General features: G+C 48.7%; 2 protein-coding genes and 1 non-coding gene across 4 annotated transcripts; 1 reads left to right on the forward strand and 2 right to left on the reverse strand.

Moving 5' to 3' along the window:
• The first annotated feature begins 9,024 nt into the window (after positions 1-9,024).
• TRNAV-CAC (transfer RNA valine (anticodon CAC)) lies at positions 9,025-9,098 on the forward strand. The gene has a single exon. It is a non-coding gene; the product is annotated as a tRNA-Val (tRNA).
• Positions 9,099-9,554: 456 nt separating this feature from the next.
• On the reverse strand, positions 9,555-13,601 carry LOC123183014 (probable sodium/metabolite cotransporter BASS1, chloroplastic). The gene is made up of 8 exons (XM_044595734.1): positions 13,116-13,601; positions 12,865-12,953; positions 12,387-12,480; positions 12,276-12,309; positions 10,770-10,824; positions 10,617-10,700; positions 10,258-10,545; positions 9,555-9,866 (listed from the first exon to the last, which is right to left on the reverse strand). The coding sequence occupies exons 1-8, from the start codon at positions 13,504-13,506 to the stop codon at positions 9,711-9,713; spliced, it is 1,191 nt and encodes a 396-aa protein (XP_044451669.1). The 5' UTR covers positions 13,507-13,601; the 3' UTR covers positions 9,555-9,710.
• A 799-nt stretch (positions 13,602-14,400) lies between these two features.
• LOC123183015 (60S ribosomal protein L37a-1) lies at positions 14,401-16,784 on the reverse strand. 2 transcript variants are annotated; one of them, XM_044595736.1, is made up of 5 exons: positions 16,636-16,784; positions 15,744-15,783; positions 15,569-15,657; positions 14,800-14,882; positions 14,401-14,705 (listed from the first exon to the last, which is right to left on the reverse strand). In XM_044595736.1, the coding sequence occupies exons 1-5, from the start codon at positions 16,636-16,638 to the stop codon at positions 14,642-14,644; spliced, it is 279 nt and encodes a 92-aa protein (XP_044451671.1). In that variant the 5' UTR covers positions 16,639-16,784; the 3' UTR covers positions 14,401-14,641. The 2 variants fall into 2 exon arrangements, with proteins under 2 accessions (XP_044451671.1, XP_044451670.1); XM_044595735.1 differs by lacking the exon at positions 16,636-16,784 and having other exon boundaries at positions 15,744-15,810.
• Positions 16,785-24,240: the final 7,456 nt, after the last annotated feature.

Here is a 24,240-nt window from a genome sequence, read left to right on the forward strand (position 1 = left end):
CTCACCTGGACATACCTGGCGCCCCACCACGGCCCAGGAGCTGGCCCAGCCCACCAGAGCCGCCACCGTCTCCCACCTCGCGCCAGAAGGACGCCAGAGGGACGCCGGGCGTGTGGTCGCCGCGCGCGAGGCCACCTCCTGCTTCCGCCGCTTCTGGACGCCTCCACGAGTGCCACGGCACCTCCCCGACCCCCTCTCACTTCTCCCTCACTCGCTGCACTCCCTCCCCTCCCTTGTCTCTCTCCCCGCAGCACCACCGAACGGAGCCGTCGACACCGTCGCCGTTGCCGTGGCCACCGGCCACCCCTCGCCCCGCCGATGAGTCCACGAGCTCCGCCTCGACGCCTTGAAGCTCCCCCTCAACGCGAGCATCGCCGGACGCCCTGTCGCCTCGCCATCGACCCGTCGTCTCCGCGCACGGCCGTGCATCGCCGCCGCCAAATTCCGACACCGTCCGTGCCTCCCCGAGCTCGCCAAGAACCTCTTCGTGACCGCGGTGAGCACCCGGTCATTTCCCCCCTAACCCTGCTCCCCGTTTGGTTGCCGTAGCACCGTTCCCCACGAGCACCGAACCACGCCGCCGCCCGAGCTTCTCGCCGCCGTGGCCACAGTCGTCATAGCTCCCAACCGAGCACACCCACGTACTCACCGCGCCGCGTAGGTGTCGTAGGAGCTAAGCACGCCACTCCACGGCCACCGCAGCCCCGTTCCCGAGTGCGCCCGAGCTCCGGCCGCCGCGGTCGAGCTCCTCGCCATCGCCTCCGGCCACCCCAGGCCCGACTGGCGCCACCGCCCGACGCGCGCTGGTATGGGCTCTCGAACGAGCCCAGCCACGCTGCGAACGGGGCACCACAGCCCGCGCCCGAGTGCCCCGCCGCGTCTGGCCTCGCCGGCGTCACGACGCCGGTGGGTTTGACCCTGCTTGACCGGGGTTTTGACTTCCCCCTGACCCACTGACGTGTGGGGCCAGCCCCTGTTAAAAGTTAGTTTAGTTTAAACCTAAACTTAGTAGGCACTGAGAGACTGACAGGCAGGTCCCACGGGTCAGGTTTGACCCTGGCCAGCCATTGACTCGCTGACGCAGTGCTGACGTCAGGCTGACGCAGTAAAGCACTATCTGGATTTAAGTTTATTCAGGAAATTCCAGAAAATAGTATAAACTTCTAAAAATCATATAAAATCAACCGTAGCTCAGAATGAAATAATTTATATATGAAAAATTATCAGAAAAATGCAATCTATCTATCTGTATCATTTTCATGCATGTCAAACTAAGTTATACCTGCTGTATAGGTGAAAACATGATAATGCACTATTTGAATTCATAGTTCGAATTTGAATTTGAACCTTGAGTTCAAATCAACCCAAACCTTTCTGTTGCTAGTTGCGTTAGGACAAATCACGTCATATTGCCATGTCATGATCATGCATCATATTGAGCATTGCATTGATTGTGTTTCCTTCTCTGTTGCCGGTGATTGCCCCCTCTCGATAGCCGTGATTCCGACGACGTGATCGATGACACCGATGAAGAACTATACTATCTTCGGAAGTGTCAGGCAAGCAAAACCCCCCTTGTTCATTCCGATACAATTCCATTCTCTCGCTCCTGCTCTCTTCTACTGCATTAGGACAACATCGATTCAACTGTTACATGTTGCGGTAGTTGAACCCCTTTTCCTCTGCATGACCTGTCGTTGCCACAGTAAATAGATGAAACCCACTAGCATGAGTAGGAGTTGTTTGAGCCCTGGTGTGCCTACTCATTCATGCTTGTTTGTCATGCCTGCTACTGCTTAGAGTTGAGTCGGGTCTGATTCGTCGGGGATGAATTGGAATGGTGATGAACATGTCCTACTGTGTGTGAGCTAAGTGTGTGAACACGATTTGGTAAAGGTAGCGGTGAGAGGCCATGTAGGAGTACATGGTGGGTTGTCTCATTGAAGCCGTCCTCAGGAACTGAGTTCTGTGTTTGTGATCCATGATACAGTTACTACCACGCATTGGGCCCGAAACCAATGGACCCTCTCGGCTTCTTAATCACCCTTGTCCTCTGTCCAGGAGTTGCAAGTAGTTTCTGGTGTTTGTAGTATGCTGGAGGCCGTGGACAGCGCTGACCGAGGGGTGGGCTGTGATGCGGTAGGCACGTGGCACGGTGTACCGGGCGCCCGTTTGGTGTCTCGGGAACCCTGCACACATCGTTCGGGGCCGTATGTGGAAACCTCGGCCGGACTCCCTGCGGATGGAATCTGAATAGGCGATAAACCTGGACTAGAGACTTGAGTGCTTAGGTAGGCTGTGGCCGACTCCCTCGCCAGGCTTCCGCTTGAAGGTTGCCGAGGTACACGACGTGTACATGGTGGTAAGTGGCGAGAGCGTGTGTGACGAAGTACACCCTTGCAGGGTTAACATCATCTATTCGAATAGCCGTGTCCGCGGAAATGGACTTCTGGGTTGCCTATAACAGTTCATAGACAAGTGAAAGTGGATACTCTAAAATGCGCAAGATAAGCGTGAGTGCTATGGATGGCGTTCTCGTAGGGAGACGGGAGCGGGTCCATAGTGGAGTATTGATTTGGTGAATATGTGGACTCGTGTGCGCCATCTCAAAAGAGTTACTTGCAGTCGTAGTTCAGGTTAGTCACTGAGTCAAAGCTGGCTTGCTGCAGTTAAACTCCACCACCCCCTTTGTTGATACCGATGCATATGTAGATAGTTCTGATGTAAGTCTTGCTGAGTACATTTGTACTCACGTTTGCTTATTTTATGTTTTGCAGAGAGACGTCAGTCTCACTAGTAGTTCCGTGTGGACTTCGACGTTTAGCTTGATACCTCAGCTACGATCTTGTGCCCTCGGCAGGATCTAGTAAATAGTCAGGCTTCTCAGCCTTTTCCATTTGTAGATGTCTGTACTCAGACATGTTGAGCTTCCGCATGTGCTTTGACTTGTATGCTCTGAGTGTTGGGTCATGAGACCCATGTTTGTAATATCTGGCTCTTCGGAGCCTAATGAATAAATACTCTGAGTCGTAGAGTCTTGTTGTGATGCCATGTTGTATTTGCACATATCGAGCATATTGTGTGTATGATTGAAATGCTTGGTATGTGTGGGATCCGACAATCTAGTTGTCTATCCTTAGCAGCCTCTCTTATGGGGAAATGTAGTCTAGTGCCTCCTTGAGCCATAGTAGTCCGCTACAGCCCGGTTCACCGGAGTCCTGCTAGCCCAGCACTACTGCTCCGGAACACTTGACTGGCCGGCATGTGATTCACTCCGTTCCTGTGTCTGTCCCTTCGGGGAAATGTCACGCGGTGACATCCGGAGTCCTGCCTAGCCTGCTACAGCCCGGGTTCCCGGGGTCCTGTTAGCCCAGTGCTACAGCCCGGATTCGCACGCTGCTGACCGACATGTTCGATGTTGATTCATGTATGCCTGTCCCCATATGTTAGTGCCGCTTTGGGTTCACGACTAGCCATGTCGGTCCGGGTTCTCTGTCATATGGATGCTAGCGACATTGTCATATACGCGAGCCAAAAGGCGCAAACGGTCCCGGGCCATGGTAAGGCGACACCCGTGGGAGTACCGTGCGTGAGGCCGCAAAGTGATATGAGGTGTTACAGGCTAGATCGGTGTGACTTGGAATCGGGGTCCCGACACATTAACTGCAGATTTGCCCATAGTCATCTCAGAATCTGTTCCACGGGCTAGAAATAAATGAAACCAACAATATATGACCAAGAGGCGCATGCCATAAGAATACGAGCACCGAAAGTGTTCATTATTCTATTTCACGCAGGTGTGTCGAGTTGCTTTATTTAAACTTAAGTATTCCCTCCTTCCATCTATATAGGGTCTAATGCGTTTTTCAAGGCTAATTTTGACCGACTGTTCTCGAAATAGGCTTTCGCCCCGCTATATAGATATAGCAACCACACGATACAACTGATAGTCTGATGCTGGGGCAGACAGCACAAGCAAGCCCAAAAGAAATAACAGAGGAAGAAAAAGAAACTAATGACAACAGAGTCGGATCGACGAAAACGATGGTGACCCGCAACCGTTGCGCCCGCCGAGAATTTCCACCACGCTCCTAGCACTTCGGACCGCCGCATACCAAGCAACACCTTCAGGAAGGAACGCGACGATGCCGACGCTGTTGCCCGGATTGGTCCTAGGGTTTCCCCCGGTACACGGAGGGGCGTGTGGAAGAAGCAAGCCCGACGCCCTTCAGGAAGGAACAGTGGCGCGGGCGTCACCGCGTCGGTGCTGGCCAAGCCGAAAGGGATTTCTCCCGTCCGCCACACAACCACCGCCCCGACCGCTCTGTCGCACTCCACCAATCTTGCCGCCCACCAACATGCGCCACCACGGTCTTTAGGTCACCACCGCCGTCTCACCATGGAAAGTGAAGCGAGACCGACGGATCCGAGAGGGGACAGCCGGGAAGGAGGAGCGGCAAAATCAGCAGCTATGCGGGAGGGGTCAACCTCCATCGCCCTTGGCGGTCACCGGCCAGACGCAGCAATAGGAGCACACCAGGCCCACGGCCCAGCCGAGCCAGAAAGGACTCGTGAAGCTCCCGTCACCATGTTGTAGTTAGCGCCGCCGTCTCCGCAACCCCCCGCACGAGCCGCACCTCCGTCCGTCGAAGCCGTCGCAGACGAACAAGCGGCGAAGGGAAACCTACGAGGCCGAGAGGGGACAACCGGGAACGAAGAGCGGCACATTCGGCAGCCACGCGGGAGGGGACAACCTCCACCGCCCATGGCGGTCACCGACCGGACGCAGCAAGGAGAGCACACCTGGCCCATGACCCGACCGAGCCAGACAAGGCTCGTGAAGCTCCCGTCGCCGCGCTGCAGTGCGCGTGCCTCCGTCTCCGCAACCCCCCGCCCGAGCCGCTCCTCCGTCTGTCGGTGCCGCCGGCCAGGCCCGCCCAGACCCAGATGGGACCCAAAAGGGCCTAGATCTGGGCCAGAAGGGCGCCGCCGCTGTCGCTGTGCCAGCCCACAACTAAGTGGCTGCGCCGCCGCCTCCTCACCATCCGGCGCAGCGCCGCCACCGGAACCACCGCTGCCCGAGGAACACCACCGCACGGCTGCGACGGGGAAGGAAGACCACCCGCAGCACCACCGGAGGACCGAAGCCGGGCCCCCACCACCACCATGGGGCACAGCCGCCGCGGGCCAAGCACCCATCCACCGCCGCAGCACCGCAGTGCGCCGCCGACCGAAGAGAGAGCCGCCTTGCCGCCGGGCCCTGTGCACTCCCGACGCCACCGCCCAGGGAGGGAGCCCCACGCCCACCAGCACCAAGACGTGGAGGAGAGATCCCCCGCCGCCAGCCACCGTGAGGGGCTTCGCCCTGGCGGTCCCGGCCGGCGGCGGAGGCGGGAGGAGGAAGGGGGGGCGCCCGCTTACACAAAGCATACCGTCAAATTCGTATGTAAAAGGAGCTTCCAATGATATTATTTTCACATTATACATCTTATGTATTATAAATCTTGTCAATAGTCAAATGCGGTATTGAAAAACACATTAGGCCCTTGGCAAGCCAATAAGCAAAACACCCACGGTGGTTCTGGACTCTGCGGCGGCTGGATGAATATTTCGTCGACTCCCCTAGGGTTTTGGGAATATTAGGGTATTTATAGAGCAAAGAGGCGGTCCGGGGGACACCCGAGGTGGGCACAACCCACCAGGGCGCGCCCTGGTGGGTTGTGCCCCCCGCAGGGCATCCCCCAGGCGCAGCCAGGGCCCATTATGTTCCTTATGGTCCAAAAAAAATCTCCGTGAAGTTTCGTTGCATTTGGACTCCGTCTGATATTGATTTCCTGCGATGTAAAAAACATACAGAAAACAACAACTGGCACTTGACACTATGTCAATAGGTTAGTACCAAAAAATGATATAAAATGACTATAAAATGATTATAAAACATCCAAAATTGATAATATAACAGCATGGAACAATCAAAAATTATAGATACGTTGGAGACGTATCACTTCATAGTAGTGCTTAGTTTTTCATCCAGTGTTTGCTTGGAGTAGTTTCGGGTGGTGTTTTGGTGACGTTAGTGTTGGCCTGGGTGAAAACCCGCTCTGACTTGTCAGGCCGCCGCCGGCGGCGTTCTAGCATCGTCCCATTCTTCAAGGCGTCGTCGCCGTAGCTCACTTGTCGCCGTGGTGCTCCGGGGGAAAGCCTAATCCTTGAATTGGGTGGTGGCAGCGCTCCGGTGTCGTTCCCTTCCTGAAGGCACCGTCTTGGAGCCCATTGTTGGTCATGCACGGCATCCTCACCGCGGTGGCTCATCCACGGTTGAGGGCCCTGACGACTTCATAGTAGTGCTTAGTGTTTCATCCGGTGTTTGCTTGGAGTAGTTTCGGGTGGTGTTATTGTTTTCAGCGTCCTTGTATCTAGCCTTGGGTGTGTGTGTTGTGTTGGTGTGGGGTGTGTATTTGTATTTGTATTGGTTTGTTCGGTGATGGTTGCTCTATATATAAAGTGGGGAAAACCCCTTTTTCGTCAATAATCATATGTTGCTATCAGTTCAGACATTGCACTTAGCAAATGTAATCTTTTATGGGATTAGATGTGATTTTCTGTTCCGTTATACTTTTTTTTTCGAAACGGAGGCAAAAGATTTGCCTCATCGATTAATTAAGAAGAAGTTTAGAGTTGCTTTTACAACGAAAAGCAAGGAGATTTAAATACAAAGCCACTACTCTCCCGGCATTATGAGACCCAAATGTTTGGCTCCTGCCATGACCCAAAGCTTAGCCTCCCGCTGAATGTTGAGTAATAGGACGGACGGCAGAGTAGACTTGTGTTGGAACACCCTAGCATTCCTTTCACACCAGATAGTCCAACAAGTTAACATGGTGAGGGAAGCGATGGCTTTCCGGTGTGGCACGCCGACGCCCGACATGTTGATCCACCAATCGTGGATGGAACGCCTAGTCATCCAAACCGAGGTGTTGATGAAGTCTAGATTGAGCCATCCCTTGATCATCCCCCAAATTCTAGTGGAGAAGCGACACTTGTAGAATAAGTGATGAACGGTCTCGCCCGTTTGTTTGCAAAGCGGGCAGAGCCCACAGTTGGGCCACCCCCTTTTCTGTAATCTATCCGCCGTCCAGATACGGTTTTGAATCGCAAGCCAAGCGAAAAATTTCATCTTGGGTGGCGCCCAAGCCTTCCAAACCGCGAAGTGCATGGACGAACGAACCGTCCCAAGAAGTTGCGCCTTGTACGCAGAAGTGGCGGAGTAAGCTCCATCAAGAGTGTGCTTCCAAGTAATTGTGTCCTCCGTGTCCTCCGATATAGGAATGACTCGCAATCGAGCCCACAAGGTGACGATCTGCCGAATGTGCTCCATGGTCCAATGGTCGGGAAGCTTAATTGACGATAGCCATTTGTCCTCATGCATGGCCTCCCTAACAGTCCAATTCTTGCGTTTGGACGCCTCGAAGATGAGAGGGGCGATGTTGGCGGGCTTATCCCCATCAACCCAAGGGGAATCCTAGAAAGGAGCGCGCGCCCCGTTGCCTATGGTGATGTACGAAGATGCATAGAAGAGATCTCGGTCCAGAATATCACAAGGGTTGGCCATGCCCACCCACATCTTGGAGGGCTCCGCCCATTCAAACCACAACCATCTCAATCTAAGAGCTCTCGCGAATTTGGTAAGATCAAGGATCCCCAAACCTCCCAACTCATTCGGTCTGCAAACCAAATTCCAGCTGACCTTGCATTTCGCCCCTGTTACCTTGTTTGTGCCAGCCCATAAAAACGCCCTCTCAATCTTGGTAATATTACGTAGTGTACTCACCGGCGGTTTGAGAGCGATGATGTGGTAGATCACCTGGGAGGTGAGGACAGATTTGACAAGAGCTCCACGCCCAATGGAGGTAATATTTTGCCCATCCCACGGCACCAGCCTGGCAGCCACCTTGTCTTCAAGGAATTGAAAGTCCGCCGCCTTCAGGTGGCGGATTGACAGTGGCAGCCCCAAATACTTGATGGGGAAGGAGGTCCGAGCAGCGGGAAGCGCGGAGAGGGTCTCATCCAAGTTTACGTTCCCGCACCGGATAGGAACAACTAAGCTCTTTTGGAAGTTTGTACATAAACCTGTAACCTTCCCAAAGTGATTCAGGATGAGGGCGAAGTTATCAATGTCCTGCTTGACCGGGGCCATAAAGACGGCCGCATCATCAGCATAAAGGGAGGTACGGAAAATTGCACGACGCCCCTTAAACTTGTGCAACAACCCGCGCCTGGTGGCAATGTCGAGGATCTGTTGTTCCGTTATACTGATTGTAACATTAATGGGATATTGCGTACAATGTTCTAATGCTAAGCTATTGTAAGTACTCATTGTGGTTTCAACATGATGGTTGGTATATGGAGTTAATAGCATTAATATGATGCATAAGCCTTTCGAAATTAATTCAACTTATCTGAATTTTACTTTCCTCTCTTCTCTCATGCTTAAGTTTCTTGCTCGTGTTTAGTATGACGCGCAAGAGAGTTGATGCCCGCCGAGTTCCAACTCTGAAGGATGTGCATCTCATTTTACCTAAGCCACACTCCAAGTAGCAAATCCCGAATGGAATGATGTTTCTTTTCTTCTGGCACCGTGGATTACCAGCTTGTGTTCCAAAAAACACGGCTGCCGGCCGTCCTTCCTGGCCACGACGGAGGCGGCCGGGTCGATGATGCTCTCCGGCTGGTTCTGCTCCGCGAAAGAGAAGCTGAGGCGGCTCCTGGCGGCACCGTCGGCGCCGCCGGGCTGCTGCCTGACGGAGGGGACGCGGCATGTTTTGGAGGAAACTACACTGTGTTGAGTTTATAAGCACATCTTTTCGTCGTTTCCACTGAAGGAAATACGCGACTGATAAATAAACTATAATCAGATGAAATAGTACCTTGGTAGGCTGGTGGTGGCGCTTCGACGAAGAAACAGATAATGGGGACTGCTTCTGTCTTGGATAAATAACTTTGTTCCACGGATTAAATCAACATGTCTGGGTGGTGTAGTTGGTTATCACGTTAGTCTCACACACTAAAGGTCCCCAGTTCGAACCTTGGTTTAGACATACATCCATTTTTGTTTTGTTTCTTTGGCTTTAGATTTAGATACATTGCACAAAAAGGTCATTCGCAACTCAACTTTTTTCCTTCACATGTCTTCATTTATCATCTTACCAAATAAACTGAGCGCAACACCTTCAGACCAATTTGCCCATGGGAGCACAACGTGGAAGGAAAACCATTATAATCGGCCAGCGTTCTCGCTCGCGATCATCGGTCTTGGATTGCTTGTCCGTTATTCAGAGAGTTAACTCCCCGACGGTTAATCGTTCTCCAGTGATCAAGGCCACGGTACTGGTAGACATATTGTTGTAGCCGAGCTCCGTGCTCTGATCGCTGAAGACAAGGAGTTCATTGTTTGGTTTACTTGAGCGTGAGCAAAATAGAAATTGCTGTGCGCGTGCAGATGTGTTGGCAAATTATGCAAGGGATAGAACAGTAGAGGTAGAAACCAATGGTCATTTGGGAAGTGAAAAGCTGGCAAGGAAATGAATAAGGGGCAGGCACGTTGCTGACTTGGCTTTCATGGTCAAATATTTCTCTCACAAGCACAGATAGCTCCGAATAACTCATAACTCGAGTTCCGCAACTACTAAAGTATCTATCTGTCTGATCCATCATGCTCCCTGCTTGTCATTTGGGGGCATGGACCTCCAGACCCCGGCCAAGATGCTACCATACACCGAGTGGCAGATGCTCGAAACCGCGCACGGAACCGCCGTGAGAGGGCTGCCGAAGTGCTTGCCCGCGAGAACCACACCCAGCACCGAGTTCTGCATTCACAAGATAATCAGTATGATTTATACACACACACACTGAAACTTCTACTCCCTCCGTTCCTAAATGTAAGTCTTTTTAGATATTCCAACAAGTGACTACATACGGAGCAAAATGAATGAATCTACATTCTAAAATATGTCTACATACATCCGTATGTTGTAGTCCATTTGAAATGTCTAGAAAGACTTACATTTAGGAACGGAGGGAGTACAAAATAAAAAGATAATAATTAATAAACACAATGAAATTGCATGCAATGGGAGAAAGAGCGCAGCATCGATTATGTGCTTCCTTCCTTAGTTGCACTGATGAAAATGCAGTTGGAGATATCTGGGCCACACTCTATGGTAAAATCTGTTTAAAAAACGCACAGCAGAAAATTACCTGCATGCCAACCTCGATCGAGATTGTTCGTGATGAAGCGATATCGATGCCGAGCATCCTTGAAAGAACATAGCCAAAGAAGAAGCCGGATCCATGCAAGAAGATGACAGACAGTACCACTTGTAGGCCAGATGCTAGGATGGCTGAAGCATTCTGTGCAATCGCGTTGCCGCATAGAACGGCTACTGTTGCCACAGCAATGAACGGCATCACGGGAGAAACTGACTCAACCAAACGGCCCATGTACTGATTAAGTAGAGCACCCAAAAGAACAGGCGCTAGGACAACCTGCATTCAGATATACCAACCTTAGCCACGAACAAGGGAACTTAAAGTTATAATACAGAAACTGGCAGCACCTGAGATGTCGACACGAACAGTCCCATAGGGTCTACTGCGACGTATTGCCCGGCCAGTTTGGATGTCAAAAGAGGAGTCATGAACTGCATTACGAAAAAAAAAGGTTATTTGGCTCTGCTGGAATATATTAATCGGTGTAAGTGAGTCATTACCGCTGCAGCAAAAGTGCTTGCTGCTGTCATCAGCACCGAAAGAGCAACATTTGCCCTGCAACACAAGGATACAAATTAGGCTACACTATATTTTGATGCTAATGAATAAAATAAAGAGATATATAGAGTTGTGTTCTCTTTCATTTTTATACATAGTTATAGGTAGCAATGCATATAGTTTCGGATCCACTTTCATAACAGACAGGGATCCCCACTGAAGAATTAGAGATATTTACTAAGATAAAAAAAATAGTCAATGAGAAAACAATTTGTTCACTGTTTAAACTCTGCATCAAGTGTTCAGTTCAACCATATTATTATTTCCTCAAAAAAAAAATTATTAGGATGCTTGGGATAAATTAATAATAACAATATATTGTGATGCACCGAATGGGTCACTTGATCATTCATTACTGGCCAGTAAAAGTAGCTTTTTAGCTATGAACATATCAAGATAAAACCAAGCATGAGCACATGGCCATATGGAACCTGACCCTGTTTCCACCTTAATGTGCAGTCTTAACAAAAACAAACCACATTGTAAATTTATATGTGAACTTAATCAGCAATATTGCATAACGTCCACATGACTAAATATGATCTCTTTGTTTTCATTTCGGTTAACTGTTTGTGTCCTTGTGTTGCAGGGCACATGTAGGCTACACTATACAAATTAGGCTACACTACATTTATGATCCTAGTCGGCTGGACCAGTATGGGCGGGATAGGCTTGTTAACTGGTGTGGACTCCTATTGGCAAAAGCACTATAAGAGTGCAGAGACAAAGGCATGCTGATTACAGACATCTGATGGCTGAGTCGGTTACTTGTCAAGTACCAATCTGGTAGCAGTCTGAGTTGGAGATAGAATATTGATGCAAAACTTGAATCGAATTCTGTTTAGCAGTCCAGAAGGAAGCCAGCTCAGCTCGCAGATCCAGGAGAAGTAAGTAGGTTCTATCACACAAGTTAGTAATAATAGCAGTCGCAAGTTAGAGGAGTCCTAGTAAGGATTATGTTGGCTGGTTCGAAATAGGATGACTCATGCTCTATAAAAGGAGCACTGTGTAACCTCCTGAAAGCAAAACAATGAATCATACGTTCCCTACCCGTGCTTCACCTCTACCCTTTAGTGATATCTAATCCGAAATTCTTCACTCACTAGTCACTACACTTCTTCAGTAACTGCAGTGCTGTAGTCAAAGCCGACTACAACATTGCTAGCAGACTTCAGATGATTCCTTGGCAAAAAAGGATTAATGAGTCACATGCAACCAATTTCTGTTAGCAGTCAACAACTCAACACTAGACAGGCCAGCTTGAAAATTTGGTTATTCAACAATCTTGCGAAGAAATACTCTGAAGAATTCCAATATATAACGTATAAAACTATATGAACAAGCTCAGAACGGATTGCAACTAGAGATCCAGAACTTTGTTCCAGTACGCTTGTGACTATATGCAGGTTGTTCAATTCTCAGATAACATTATATGTTTTTGTCTTTACCTTGCTAAGTAGGTAACAATGTTGCTTGCAGTGCCTGCAGAGAGTAGCTCCCTTTCAGTTTAACTAGTTGACAATCTATAATAAATGAATAAAGGGAAAATGCAAGCATACCTCCAGGGCAACAGGAAACCAAAATGAGTCCAGCAGCATAATGGGATGGCAGGTTCAATAGCTTGCTGATGAGATATCCTGACAGGGGCATCACCTGTACATAAATCAGCCACTTTGGATTCTTGGAGCAAACAGAACAGTTGTAAATCACAAACGCTAAAGTAACAAAACCACAGGTAAAACAATGGCTTTTCTTTCTTTCTTTCTGAGGGATCATGAAGTGTTTACGTGCACCGTCCAGTCCAACATTTCAGATAAGGAATATTTACGGTTCATCCAAATGGACAACAACATTGCAGCTGGATAACAAAATGAAAATGACAATCTTGTTTAATATCTAGGGTATATAATATTCCTATGCAGTTTGTAACAGAAATTTTTAACACCACATGTCCACATCTAACATGGAAAAGTGAAAGTATGGCTACAGGGATTATTGCATCATCAAAAGAAACACTGAAGAAGTTGGAGAACTAACAGTGTATTGAAGTAGAAACCCGGCAGCCAACTCCTTGGGCATCAACAGCGCGGTTCTCAGATCATCAAGCGTCAATGTCATCCCCATTCCTGCACAAAGAGATTACAACCATGTTTCGATCATAAAAATTCAGCCATCGAGACACCTCTGGAAGTCTGAATTACTGCATCTCAACCAAGATGTACAGGCAGAAGAGGAGGAAGGAAGGAATGGAGAAGCAGGGGAGGGAGCCATGGATGGAGGGCACGGACCAAGCATGGTGAAGGACAGGCCGACCATCTGGGCGGTGGGGGTGACCCAGAGGAAGCTCGCCGGCCGCCAGAGCGCGAGCGCGCAGGCCGACGCGACCCACAGCGGGAACCCGAGCGACAGCGCCTCCCCGACGCGCACCAGCGCGGCCCGCGCGCCGCCGGGTGCCTGAGAGGGCGCCGGCGCCGGATCTCCCGCCGCCGCATGGCACCGGGTCGATGGAATGCCGCGGAGGGGGCGGAGCGAGGGGGCCGCGCTGATGCGGAGGCGGGGACAGGAGGGAGGGGGTCTGGTGAGGTGTGTGTGTGGGGTGGCGAGGTGGAGGCGGTGGTGGGGGAGGGATGCGGCGGCGGCGGGACTGGGGGCGAGCGGTGGCCGCCGGAGGAGAGCCATGGTGGCGGAGTGGAGTGGGGTGGTGGTGGTGGTCTGACCAGGACGATGCCCAAATCAGCAGGGTGGGAAGTGGAGGCGTTGGGTTTTTTTTCCCCTGGTTCGACGAGGGCACGCTACTAGTTCAAGCATATGTGGTTATCAAACACCAGTAAAAAAAAATGCTCTTATATTATGGGACAGAGGGAGTACATGATACCACGACCACGTTTGCTGCAGGAATTGGTTACGGTATATTGATGTTTATTATGTTAATATGAAATTTAAACATGAGGACTAAAACTAAAAATATATGTGAATATACATATGAAATCAAACATGATCAAGTACAGTTAATTTCCACCCTCGGGAAAAAAAAGTACAGTTAATTTCCAAACAGGAATGTTCATTCGCAAGAATATAGTATATGGCACTTTACTGAATGGCCACTATTCCTCCTAAAACTTTACTTGTTTCCTATTCCTTAAATTTAGCTGCTTTAGTAGCCCATGATACTCCTTTACAAAGGGGGGGCGAAGCACCAGCAGATCATGGGTCTTGTACTTAAAAATCAATCATCTTTCTCCAAAGTATATCCACATCAGCAAAGTATCTCTTCATCGATGATTCAGATCGGCTAACTTGGTGATACATAAGCAATTGTCCCAACTGTGTAATTGTATCACAAGGTTAATACTTGTCCCAAGCAATGTGCGTCTATGATGACCTTCATAATTGTCCCACAAGCAAAGTGAACGTGACATCTGGGAGATTACGAGCCCTCGAGAGCCAGGAACTATGTGAGGGCAATCCTGACGGTCAAGTCAAGTAAATTTTCTCTTCAAAACATTTCCAGTTTATATGAACAACAGCTAGTCTATGCAAATAGACGCGCAAATGCACAGGCTGCCCTGCTAGTTCATCGAATAACAGATGACAATAGCATTAAGATTCAAGAATCAACGACACGCACAAAGAGTACAGTCAGACGATCATCTAAGCAACATAAACGAGATACACATTGTAACGTAGCCAGATACTCTCAGAACCCAACAAGCCGATAAATAACATTGTATGCTGTCAATTTAGGCTACATTGCGTCGAATGAGTCTCGTCTGAACTACAAAATCCAAAGGCTCCTTTGTCAGATTGACCGCGATCAAGCTTCAGTCTGCTCCCTCAGGCGACGGATCGTGCTCCTGACAGTGACCGCACTTGCAGTGCTGGAAATGCAGAACAACAAAATGAGCACATATGGTAGAGCAGGACAATGAGCTATTTGGAAATATACAGTGTGTAACTGGCATCAGCACATACTTCATGGTATAGGCACCACCGGCCTTAACCTTCCCGCAGTCCTTGCATCCCCAGATTCCGACTGCTTTCCTCTTCACGGCAAACTGTGAATCAAGAACGTGTTAACATAAAAAGAAGATTGAATCATGCGAGGAGACTAACAGCTTATCACTATTGACCTATCTATGAGCTATTGATGTTATCATCATTTCCATATGGCTAGAATTGTGTAAAGTGACTAGAATAAAGAGAACTGGCGGGCGCTGTTCCATATCTAGAAATCTACAATTGTTAAAAGAAGCAATAAGCATTAAAGTTAGGAGGTTGCAAAATCCATATACATGTCAATCAAAAGCTGTTCGGTAATATTAAACTAAATCATTTGAGAGTTATAAAGGTTCATCATACAAAACAATCAAAGCTGTTGTTCATTGTTCCCTATCTAGAAGGCCACAGTGGTTAAAAGACGCAACATGAAGTAAATCCAAACAACTCATGACAATACAAAGGGTTGCAAGTTGCAACAGCCTACAATATACATTCTTTATGTTTTGCCAACCAGCAGTTCAGCATATTAAAACCAAGTAGGTATCCTCTAAACCATCATCATGAAAAGCAAGAGCAAATAACCTATACCATTATGCACAGAAAGATAATATGCTAATTTCAATCTGGCCAAATGCCAAAAACACTTGTCATACAACATAAGACAGCACAGTTGAACCACCAGCAGACACTTTACCATTCTAAAAACAACGCAAGTAATCGATAAAGCCATTGACAGATTTACCTTGCCGCAGAACTCACAGAAGTACTTGGAGTGCTGGGAGACCTCCATCTTCTTGATCTGCTTACGCAGACTGGCACCGTACCTGGTACCTACACAACAAAGGATACGTGAGCACAAAGTTAGCTACATTCATGAGATCATTGAACAATGATCTGGGCAGCCGCAATGTTTTTACCATATTTGCCAACGATTCCAGCCTTCTTGGTGCGCTTCGTCTGCAAATACATCAGAAACACTAAGAAATTAAAACATTTTCCCACAAGTATAGTAAAACAGCAAAATGAGCTGCTATCTACAAAAGGCAGCATCAGAAAAGATGTATAAATTTCACATATGGAGTTGACACAGGCAACAGCAATGTATGACCAGTCGTACATAAAACGTCAGGATAATACTATCAGTTGTATGACAAGCATGATGTAGATCATCGCAAATTAGCAATGTATGTCATAGAATGCACACAATAGTGAGGAGAGAACTAGTGCTGCCCAAGGCCTCATGCTAACCAATCGAGCTTGGGAAAAATGAAGGCTGAAGCTCGGATTTCTACTGGTAAATATTGTAGCAAACGGTAGAAGTTGCATACATACTGATAAATAACTGTAACAAATCAAGGATACCATCAAAGCTCCATACTTCCATTCTATGGCAATTACTCCACCACTAAGCATATCACATTAGTAAAACCGGTCCCATAAGTGGAAAATCTAACTATAGCAACATCTTAACATCCTCTTTGACAACGCAATAATAATACAGTACGATTCGAGCTAGCCACAAATCGTACCAAGAAACACTAGAACAGGAAAAGGGCCGCCGGCAAATTCACTCCAGATCTGACAGATGTTACGGCTTCAAGGATGATTTCTCAGCGAAGCAGACCAAAACCACGAGAAAAACTAGTAATTTCGGATCCTTATTTCTAGATCCCCGAGTATAAGCCACTCACACGACCGTAAACCTAGATGATTCCCGCACCCCACACAGACAGGCACGAAGGCTGAAACTCTGCATCCAGAGGAGCACGGATCAGAGCCGCCGTAGATAGGAGTGAGGGGAGAGCGTACCATCTCTTCGGCGAGGAGGAGGCGTCCGCGACAACGGGCGGCGGCGGCGGCGGCGGCGGCAAAGAGGGCAGGGAGGCGGCGGCGGCGCGGGCGAGAGGTCTCGGAATGGAGGCCGCGTGCTAGGTCTTATACGTGTGGGAACACGGATGGGCCTCGTTGCTGCGCTGGTGGGCTGGGCTAAGGCTTATTATTCCTACTTTGACCATAAAGCTAGGTGTAGCCCCTAAAAAAAAGCGAGTTGTAGCCCAACTGGACTATGGGCCACATGGGAGTTTAGGAACACCAAAATTCAATTATTATTTTTCTTTCCCTAAATTTTTATTTTTCTTTCCTTTTCCCAGAAATAAAGAAATGCGTATCATGATTTTTTTAAATGAGAGGTAAGGCTCCTCACTTCGAAATAAACCTTTTTTTCTGCGGGAAGTCGGGAACACTTCGAAAGAGACGTAGAAAATAGTGATGTCTAGCACTTGTCAACTCAAGGAGTCAGGGAAGTTCATTTTCTAGCATTTGTTGCTCTGAGAATGTCGCGGGCCATGAGATGCAAAGTAAGTTCGAGTCAATGATTGGACAACGTAGAGGATCGACGCTTGTCTGGTTGACTTTGGCCATGTAAAATGCAATGTGTTTGGAGAGGAAGAAGGTATGAAATTAAATATTTTCTTATTCATTGTCTGATCTTATAGAGGGAGGACGTTTACTTATGCCTCCCCTCCTACAAAAATAAGCAATGATGCTTAAAAAATCAATTTATTTTACTGAGCATTGTTTACTTTGCTAGCATGTGTTTGAGCCTCTGGATATGTACGAGCAATTTCAGTAGGAGTAGTACCCGCATGTTATACCTGACCAAACGAGCCGGCCCAGCACGGCACGGCCTGGCCTGTGCTAATCGTGCCTGGCCCGGCACGGCCCGCAATGGCACGTTTAATAGCCGGGCCGTGCCGTGCCGGCCCACGGGCGCTGCTCCTTGGCCCAGGCACGGCCTGATTAGTAAACGGGCCAGCCCGATGGCCCGTTTAGCACACTGGGATGCACATATTCAGCATGTTGGGCTGTTTTTAGGCCTATTGGGCTATATTTTAGGTATAAATATATAAAAAAATCTGAAAATTATATAAAAAATAAACGGGTCGTGCCGTGCCGGCTGGCGTGCCCAGGCTCCAGGCCCAGGCACGGCCAAAGGCGTGCCGCGTGCCGGGCACGACCCGTTTAGCCCGTGCCGTACCTGGCCCATAGCGGGCCGTGCTCGCGGGCTGGCCTGTTTGGCCAGCTATACTGCATGTGGCTAAGAAAAGGTCAACAATACACCATTGAGAGAGATCGATAGGGAGCATTGGCGGAGTTTCTATGCGAGTGTGCATGCTGCCCACCATCGTTCGAGCCCCAGACTCTGCATTGTGTGCGCAGGTGCTTCTTCTATAAACATAACCCGCCAAGGGCTAGTCCTGGTTGATCTTATTTTTTGGACAAAGTCTTATTTTTTTATAATGTTTGAAAAGTCACCAGACCATTATGTACCATAATGGTAGTGTTGGTGTAAACAATTTCAACAAGGAATCTTAATGCAGATAGAGGCCTGAAAGGCACATATTTGCTTCTCATGGAGGCACATGTTTGCTTCCGTGAGAGGCAGCCTCTCGGAACGGGAAAAAAGCATTTTTTTTTTCCACGAGAGGCACACGTTTGCTTCTTGTGAATGCACATGTCTGCTTCCACGAGAGGCAGTTGTGCCTCTCAGAAAGAGAAAAAATAATTTTTCTTTTCTTTCACGAGAGGTACGGGTTTGCTTCTTATGGAGGCACAGGTTTGCTTCCAGTGCTTCTCGAAATGAGAAAAGGCAAAAAAAAAGTGTCTCCGGCTGCGGGTTTTTTTTACCTTTTTTTCTGGGTTTTATCGTGAAAAAAGTTCATCAAAACGTATTCATATGCGATCTAGTTTCCAAGATCTTGACGCGAGTTAAAACGGACGGTTCCAGAGATACAACATTTTGAAAAAAAATGAATCTATGAAAAAAAAACTTCCAGGTTGCCACATGTCAGCTCCTGGAGAGGTGGGAGTGACATTTGCTAGGGGTGCCCCTTAAATAGCGATTTCGCTATTTGGCAATTTAGGCTCCGTTGAAAGGCAAATTCGTACAACACACACACACACACACACACACAGCCCCCCGACCCATATAAAGCACCACCAAGAAGCTCCCATAAGCTTTCTGGCTCGGTTTTGGAAAACTTTTGTCCGGTTTTTCATTTTTGTGGTTTATTTGGACCAGATTTGTTTGGTTTTCCTTTTCTGTTTTGTTATCAAATGCGTGCAAATTTTCAATTTGAAAACGTTTTCCATATTCATTATTATATTTTTTGATTGTTTTTCAAATTCATGAACTTTTTTACAAAACCCTGCGAACTTTTTCAAATCCCCCAAAATGTTTTCAAATTTAGATTGTTTTCAAATCCTTAAAAAATCAATTTTTTAAAGAAAAATCACGATTTGTTTCATAATTCATGGCCTTTTTCACATATTTAAACTCTTCTCCAAATTCATGTTTTTTTTGCAAATTTATGAAGTTTTTTCCAATCCAACTTTTTTTCACGAATTGTTTAGTTTTTTTTTGCAAAAATCAAACAACCAACGGTTTGTATCGAATTTATGTGTCTTTGTCTTTATTCGTGTTGAACCTCTATTTGTAAACGTGTAAGGGCTTCAGTTCTCTAAAGCCAGGCAAACTCATCTTATCTAAAAAGAAAGTATTTGATGATGTTACAAAGGCTGAGCCAAGGAACAATTTACAGCCACCTCGTACATGCATGGCTTGCCGCTAACTATTGCATCAACATGACCTAGGCTTTGTTCGTTTACGCCCACCTACGCGAGGTTTGGGGCCGAAACCCCACGGACCCACGGGGATCGCCCTCGCTAGGGAATAATCCTAGCCACTTGTTTCTGTGCATTCTGTTAAGCCCCGCGCGAGCATTTCTTCCGCCCATCCCTGTCCAAATCACAGGGGGGAAATCAACAATTGTGCTCTCGTGGAAGGAATCTCCTAGCGGCGATGAAGGGGCGTCAGGAGGACTGGAGCATGGATTAGAAGGGATTGTGGTTTAAGGGATTGGTGGGGATTGGGTGAAGGGATAGGGATAATCCAATCCCGGGGTGGATCTAAGCTGTAGGAGGTTTGGTTCCCATGGAACCGAACAAGGCCTTGAACGGGGGAGGGGGGGGGGTCTTCCACTAGAATGTATGCATGCATTTATTCACTATTTATCGACAATTAATTTAGTTGAATTGAATAGAGAATGTCACTACACAAGTTTTCTCATATCTTCGAACAATCGTGTAAGGTCACCTGATTTCAGTGACGCCAGCCACTGGCGGAGCTTGAAGGGGACGAATCTAGGCCATCACACCCCACCCCCCAGCGAAAATGAAAAAAATAGTACTCTACAGCCCATAAATAATAAGGCCATTCATCTAATCCTTATACTTGCGACAGAGAGGTGGGCACCACCTAGAGACCTCCAATTAGGCGCTTTTAGTTCCGGTTAGCGCTAGTGGTGCGCACAGGCGACTTGTAGCGGGTCGGCCCAACAACCCGCTTGAAATGCAAATCCAGTTTTTTTAACAAGTTATTCCGCCCGTTAATCTCGAAGAAGCGTGATTTCGCACACCAATGACAATTGTCGTAGCTAGTAACCCCTAGGTCGAGCTCACTTAGTTTCCTACAACGAGGAAACAATGTTATTTGACCCTTCTTTTAGTACAACATTAACATATATTATATACCCACTATAAATTATTTGAAAAAAGCATATTTTGGAAAATAATTCTTTGAATTATTGAAAACAACAACGAATTTGAAAAATGTTAAGGAATCTGAAAAAGGTTCATCGAAATTAGAAAACGTTCAAGGAAACGAAAAAAGTTTGCAAATTTAAGAAAAGTTTGTGAATTTTAAAAATTTCATGAATTTGGAGAAATATCATGAATTGGAAAAAAAGTTCACGAATTTGACAAATGTTCACGCATTTGAAAAAAAGTTCACGAATTGGGAAAAGAGTTTTGGTACTTGAAACAACTTCACAGATTGGGAAAAAAGTTCAGAAATTTAGATTTTTGAAAAAAAAGCAAAGAAAACATGAAAACCGAGCAAAACCCACATTGAAAAGAAAAACAGATAGACAAACCACGGACAAAAGAACTTACATGGGCTGAACCGTTTGCTACCTACTGTTGTACAGGCGTGTGCACCAGTTAACAAAATAGCCTATAAATCTCTACTCCTAATGGAGCAGTTGATAGTCTCGCTTCCAGGTTATTTTTCATCTCATCTCCTATGGTTTTTTTGGTACCTCCTCCCACCTTCGCTGGTTTTTTCGTAGATTTTTTTCATCCCCTACCCCCACTTTATCGGTTTATTTTCGCGTCACCCTATCACATAACGAATGAAATCTGAACAGATCAGAATTTTCCATACTGGCGCAAGTTATTTAGTAATGTAGAATCAATCACGAACAATCTCTAAAGATCAAATCTAAATTAATTAACCTTACCTTAAATCACTCAATCACATTAGTTAGAAAACAAATATTTGATTTTCAGAAAAATCGCTCAATCACATTAACCTTACATTAACTCACGGATGGTAATCAATCTCCAAACAAAGGAAACAATACATCGAGGGAGCAGTAAATAAACTCCCTTTCTTATGACATGTATATGATCTTCCCTTCCCTCTCCGTTGTCGAGCATTCTTGATTCCGAGGCCGATGCTTGGGCTGCGTCACTGGGTCGTGACAGTGCCGGAGGACGAGGACGGCGAGGCCGGGTGCCGCGACACCGCGTTGGCCGCGGCCGGTGAAGGGGGCAAAGAAGGGCGGCTTCCCTGGCCCTGGCCGTGGCCGTGGCCCTGGGAGTTGGTGCGGTGGAAGCGGCACTTGAAGGACCCGCGCGTTGGTGGCCGGCGCGCAGACGCACTTGGAAGCGGGCCCGTGGCCCGCGCCGGACGGCACCGACGCCGACCCGGGCCACCTCCTCCGCGTATTCTTGGAGCTGTGGCTGGCCGATTTACATGAAATTAATTCCCTCAGTTGTGGTGGCAAATATAATACACATAATCTATATTGTTATGCACTAGCGTGTGTGTGTGTGAAATAGATGGATTATGGTCCCGTACCCAATAAGATGGATATATGTGTGTGTTAGAGAGAGAGGGAGAGAGTGAGGAAGAGGGAGGGAGAGAGTGTATGTGAGGATTTGATGGTTAATGTGGCCCCGTTGCAACGCCCTGGCGTTCTTCTAGTCTATATCTATCTACACTACTATTAAACAAGAGAACATGTTTCAGGGCGGACGAAAACTCTAGCGCACGCCCGCACAGCGAAAACAACCGCATCCTTGATCAGCTCCCTAATTTTCGGGCCGATTCCAACTGAATCGTGCCTCCTCGCTTCTCCTCTTTCTGTGCACTTCCCCCCGATCCACCCCGAGTCAACCCTGCCTCCGGTCGTCGCCCGCGCTCCTGCAAGTCGCCGCTGACCTCCTCAGCCGATCAACCGCGCCCAACGCCCTACTTCATTTTCTCCCCCTCTCCCCACTAATCTCTCTCTGTTCCCAAACTACAGGACACCATGGCCACCGGGGACAGGGCGACGCGGCCGCGATGGCCCCGAGCTCGACGACGTGGAAGCCATTGGAGGCGCTGGCGAGGCTGTGGTCGATGAGCCTAGCCGCGGCGGTCGGGTGCATTGAGTGCAGGTCTTCCCCGCCACGGCGCCCCGATGCTCTGCACCGCCATCGTTGCCACCTGATTTGGCAGGGAACAGACGGATCCGAGGAGCCCGCGTTGTATCCGCCGTCCCAGCTTCCCGTTGCTCCAACGGCGTCCTGGTCCGTCCTGGTCTTCATCACCGGCCAAGATCCCTTAACACCGCCGCCCCGAACGATCTTCAATCGCCTCCACGCGCACGGGATCGAGCGAGGCCACGCATGCACACTACTAGAAAAAGGCCTACTAGTGGCGCACCAGTTTTGCCTACTAATGGCGCACTGCTGGCGCGCCACTAGTACCACGCCACTAGTATTTTTTACTAATGGCGCACCACTGGTGCGCCATTAGTATCTGGTATACTAATGGCGCATCAGGCAGTGCGCCATTAGTATAGGCCACGGTGCGCCATTAGTATGCCTCCCAGGGGGCCATATTTACCCATGTGCTTTGTGTTGGGAATCGTAGCATAATTTTAAAATTTTCCTACGCTCACCAAGATGCATCTATGGAGTGTACTAGCAACGAGGGGAAAGGAGTGCATCTACATACCCTTGTAGATCGCGAGCGGAAGCGTTCCAATGAACGTGGATGACGGAGTCGTACTCGCCGTGATCCAAATCACCGATGACCGAGTGCCGAACGGACGACACCTCCGCGTTCAACACACGTACGGTGCAGCGACGTCTCCTCCTTCTTGATCCAGCAAGGGGAAGGAGAGGTTGATGGAGATCCAGCAGCACGACGGCGTGGTGGTGGATGTAGCGGGTCTCGGCAGGGCTTCGCCGAGCTTCTGCGAGAGGGAGAGGTGTTGCAGGGGAGGAGGGAGGCGCCCAAGGCTGTGTTCTTACTGCCCTCCCTCCCCCACCCTTTATATAGGCCCCCTTGGGAGGGGGGGCGGGGCGCCGGCCAAACCCATCTAGGGTGGGGGCGGCGGCCAAGGGGGGTGCCTTGCCCCCCAAGGCAAGTGGGAAGCCCCCCCACCCTAGGGTTTGCAACCCTAGGCGCATGGGGGGGGAGGCCCATGGGGGGGCGCCCAGCCCACTAGGGGCGGTTCCCTTCCACTTTCAGCCCATGGGGCCCTCCGGGATAGGTGGCCCCACCCGGTGGACCCCCGGGACCCTTCCGGTGGTCCCGTTACAATACCGGTAACCCCCGAAACTTTCCCGGTGGCCGAAACTTGACTTCCTATATATAATTCTTCACCTCCGGACCATTCTGGAACCTCTCATGACGTCCGGGATCTCACCCGGGACTCCAAACAACTTTCGGGTTTCCGCATACACATATCTCTACAACCCTAGCGTCACCGAACCTTAAGTGTGTAGACCCTACGGGTTCGGGAGACATGCAGACATGACCGAGACGCCTCTCCGGTCAATAACCAACAGCGGGATCTGGATACCCATGTTAGCTCCCACATGTTCCAAGATGATCTCATCGGATGAACCACGGTGTCGAGGATTCAATCAATCCCGTATACAATTCCCTTTGTCAATCGGTATGTTACTTGCCCGAGATTCGATCGTCGGTATCCCAATACCTTGTTCAATCTCGTTACCGGCAAGTCTCTTTACTCGTACCGCAATGCATGATCCCGTGACTAACGCCTTAGTCACATTGAGCTCATTATGATGATGCATTACCGAGTGGGCCCAGAGATACCTCTCCGTCACACGGAGTGACAAATCTCAGTCTTGATCCGTGCCAACCCAACAGACACTTTCGGAGATACCCGTAGTGCACCTTTATAGTCACCCAGTTACGTTGTGACGTTTGGCACACCCAAAGCACTCCTACGGTATCCGGGAGTTGCACGATCTCATGGTCTAAGGAAAAGA

The sequence above is a fragment of the Triticum aestivum genome, chromosome 1D, assembly GCF_018294505.1.
Source record: "Triticum aestivum cultivar Chinese Spring chromosome 1D, IWGSC CS RefSeq v2.1, whole genome shotgun sequence".
NCBI lineage: Eukaryota > Viridiplantae > Streptophyta > Magnoliopsida > Poales > Poaceae > Triticum > Triticum aestivum.

What these genes read in the sequence shown, in the direction of transcription:
- LOC123183014 (XM_044595734.1), bottom strand. Translation starts at nt 13,506, where the DNA reads ATGGCTCTCCTCCGGCGGCCACCGCTCGCCCCCAGTCCCGCCGCCGCC. An exon ending in CAAGCACTTTTGCTGCAGCG is followed by an intron (nt 10,701 to 10,769) that starts GTAATGACTCAC and finishes TTCGTAATGCAG; the next exon opens with TTCATGACTCCTCTTTTGAC. An exon ending in CGATCGAGGTTGGCATGCAG is followed by an intron (nt 9,867 to 10,257) that starts GTAATTTTCTGC and finishes TTGTGAATGCAG; the next exon opens with AACTCGGTGCTGGGTGTGGT.
- LOC123183015 (XM_044595735.1), bottom strand. Translation starts at nt 15,795, where the DNA reads ATGTATTTGCAGACGAAGCGCACCAAGAAGGCTGGAATCGTTGGCAAA. An exon ending in TCTGTGAGTTCTGCGGCAAG is followed by an intron (nt 14,883 to 15,568) that starts GTAAATCTGTCA and finishes CTTGATTCACAG; the next exon opens with TTTGCCGTGAAGAGGAAAGC. An exon ending in GGTGGTGCCTATACCATGAA is followed by an intron (nt 14,706 to 14,799) that starts GTATGTGCTGAT and finishes CTGCATTTCCAG; the next exon opens with CACTGCAAGTGCGGTCACTG.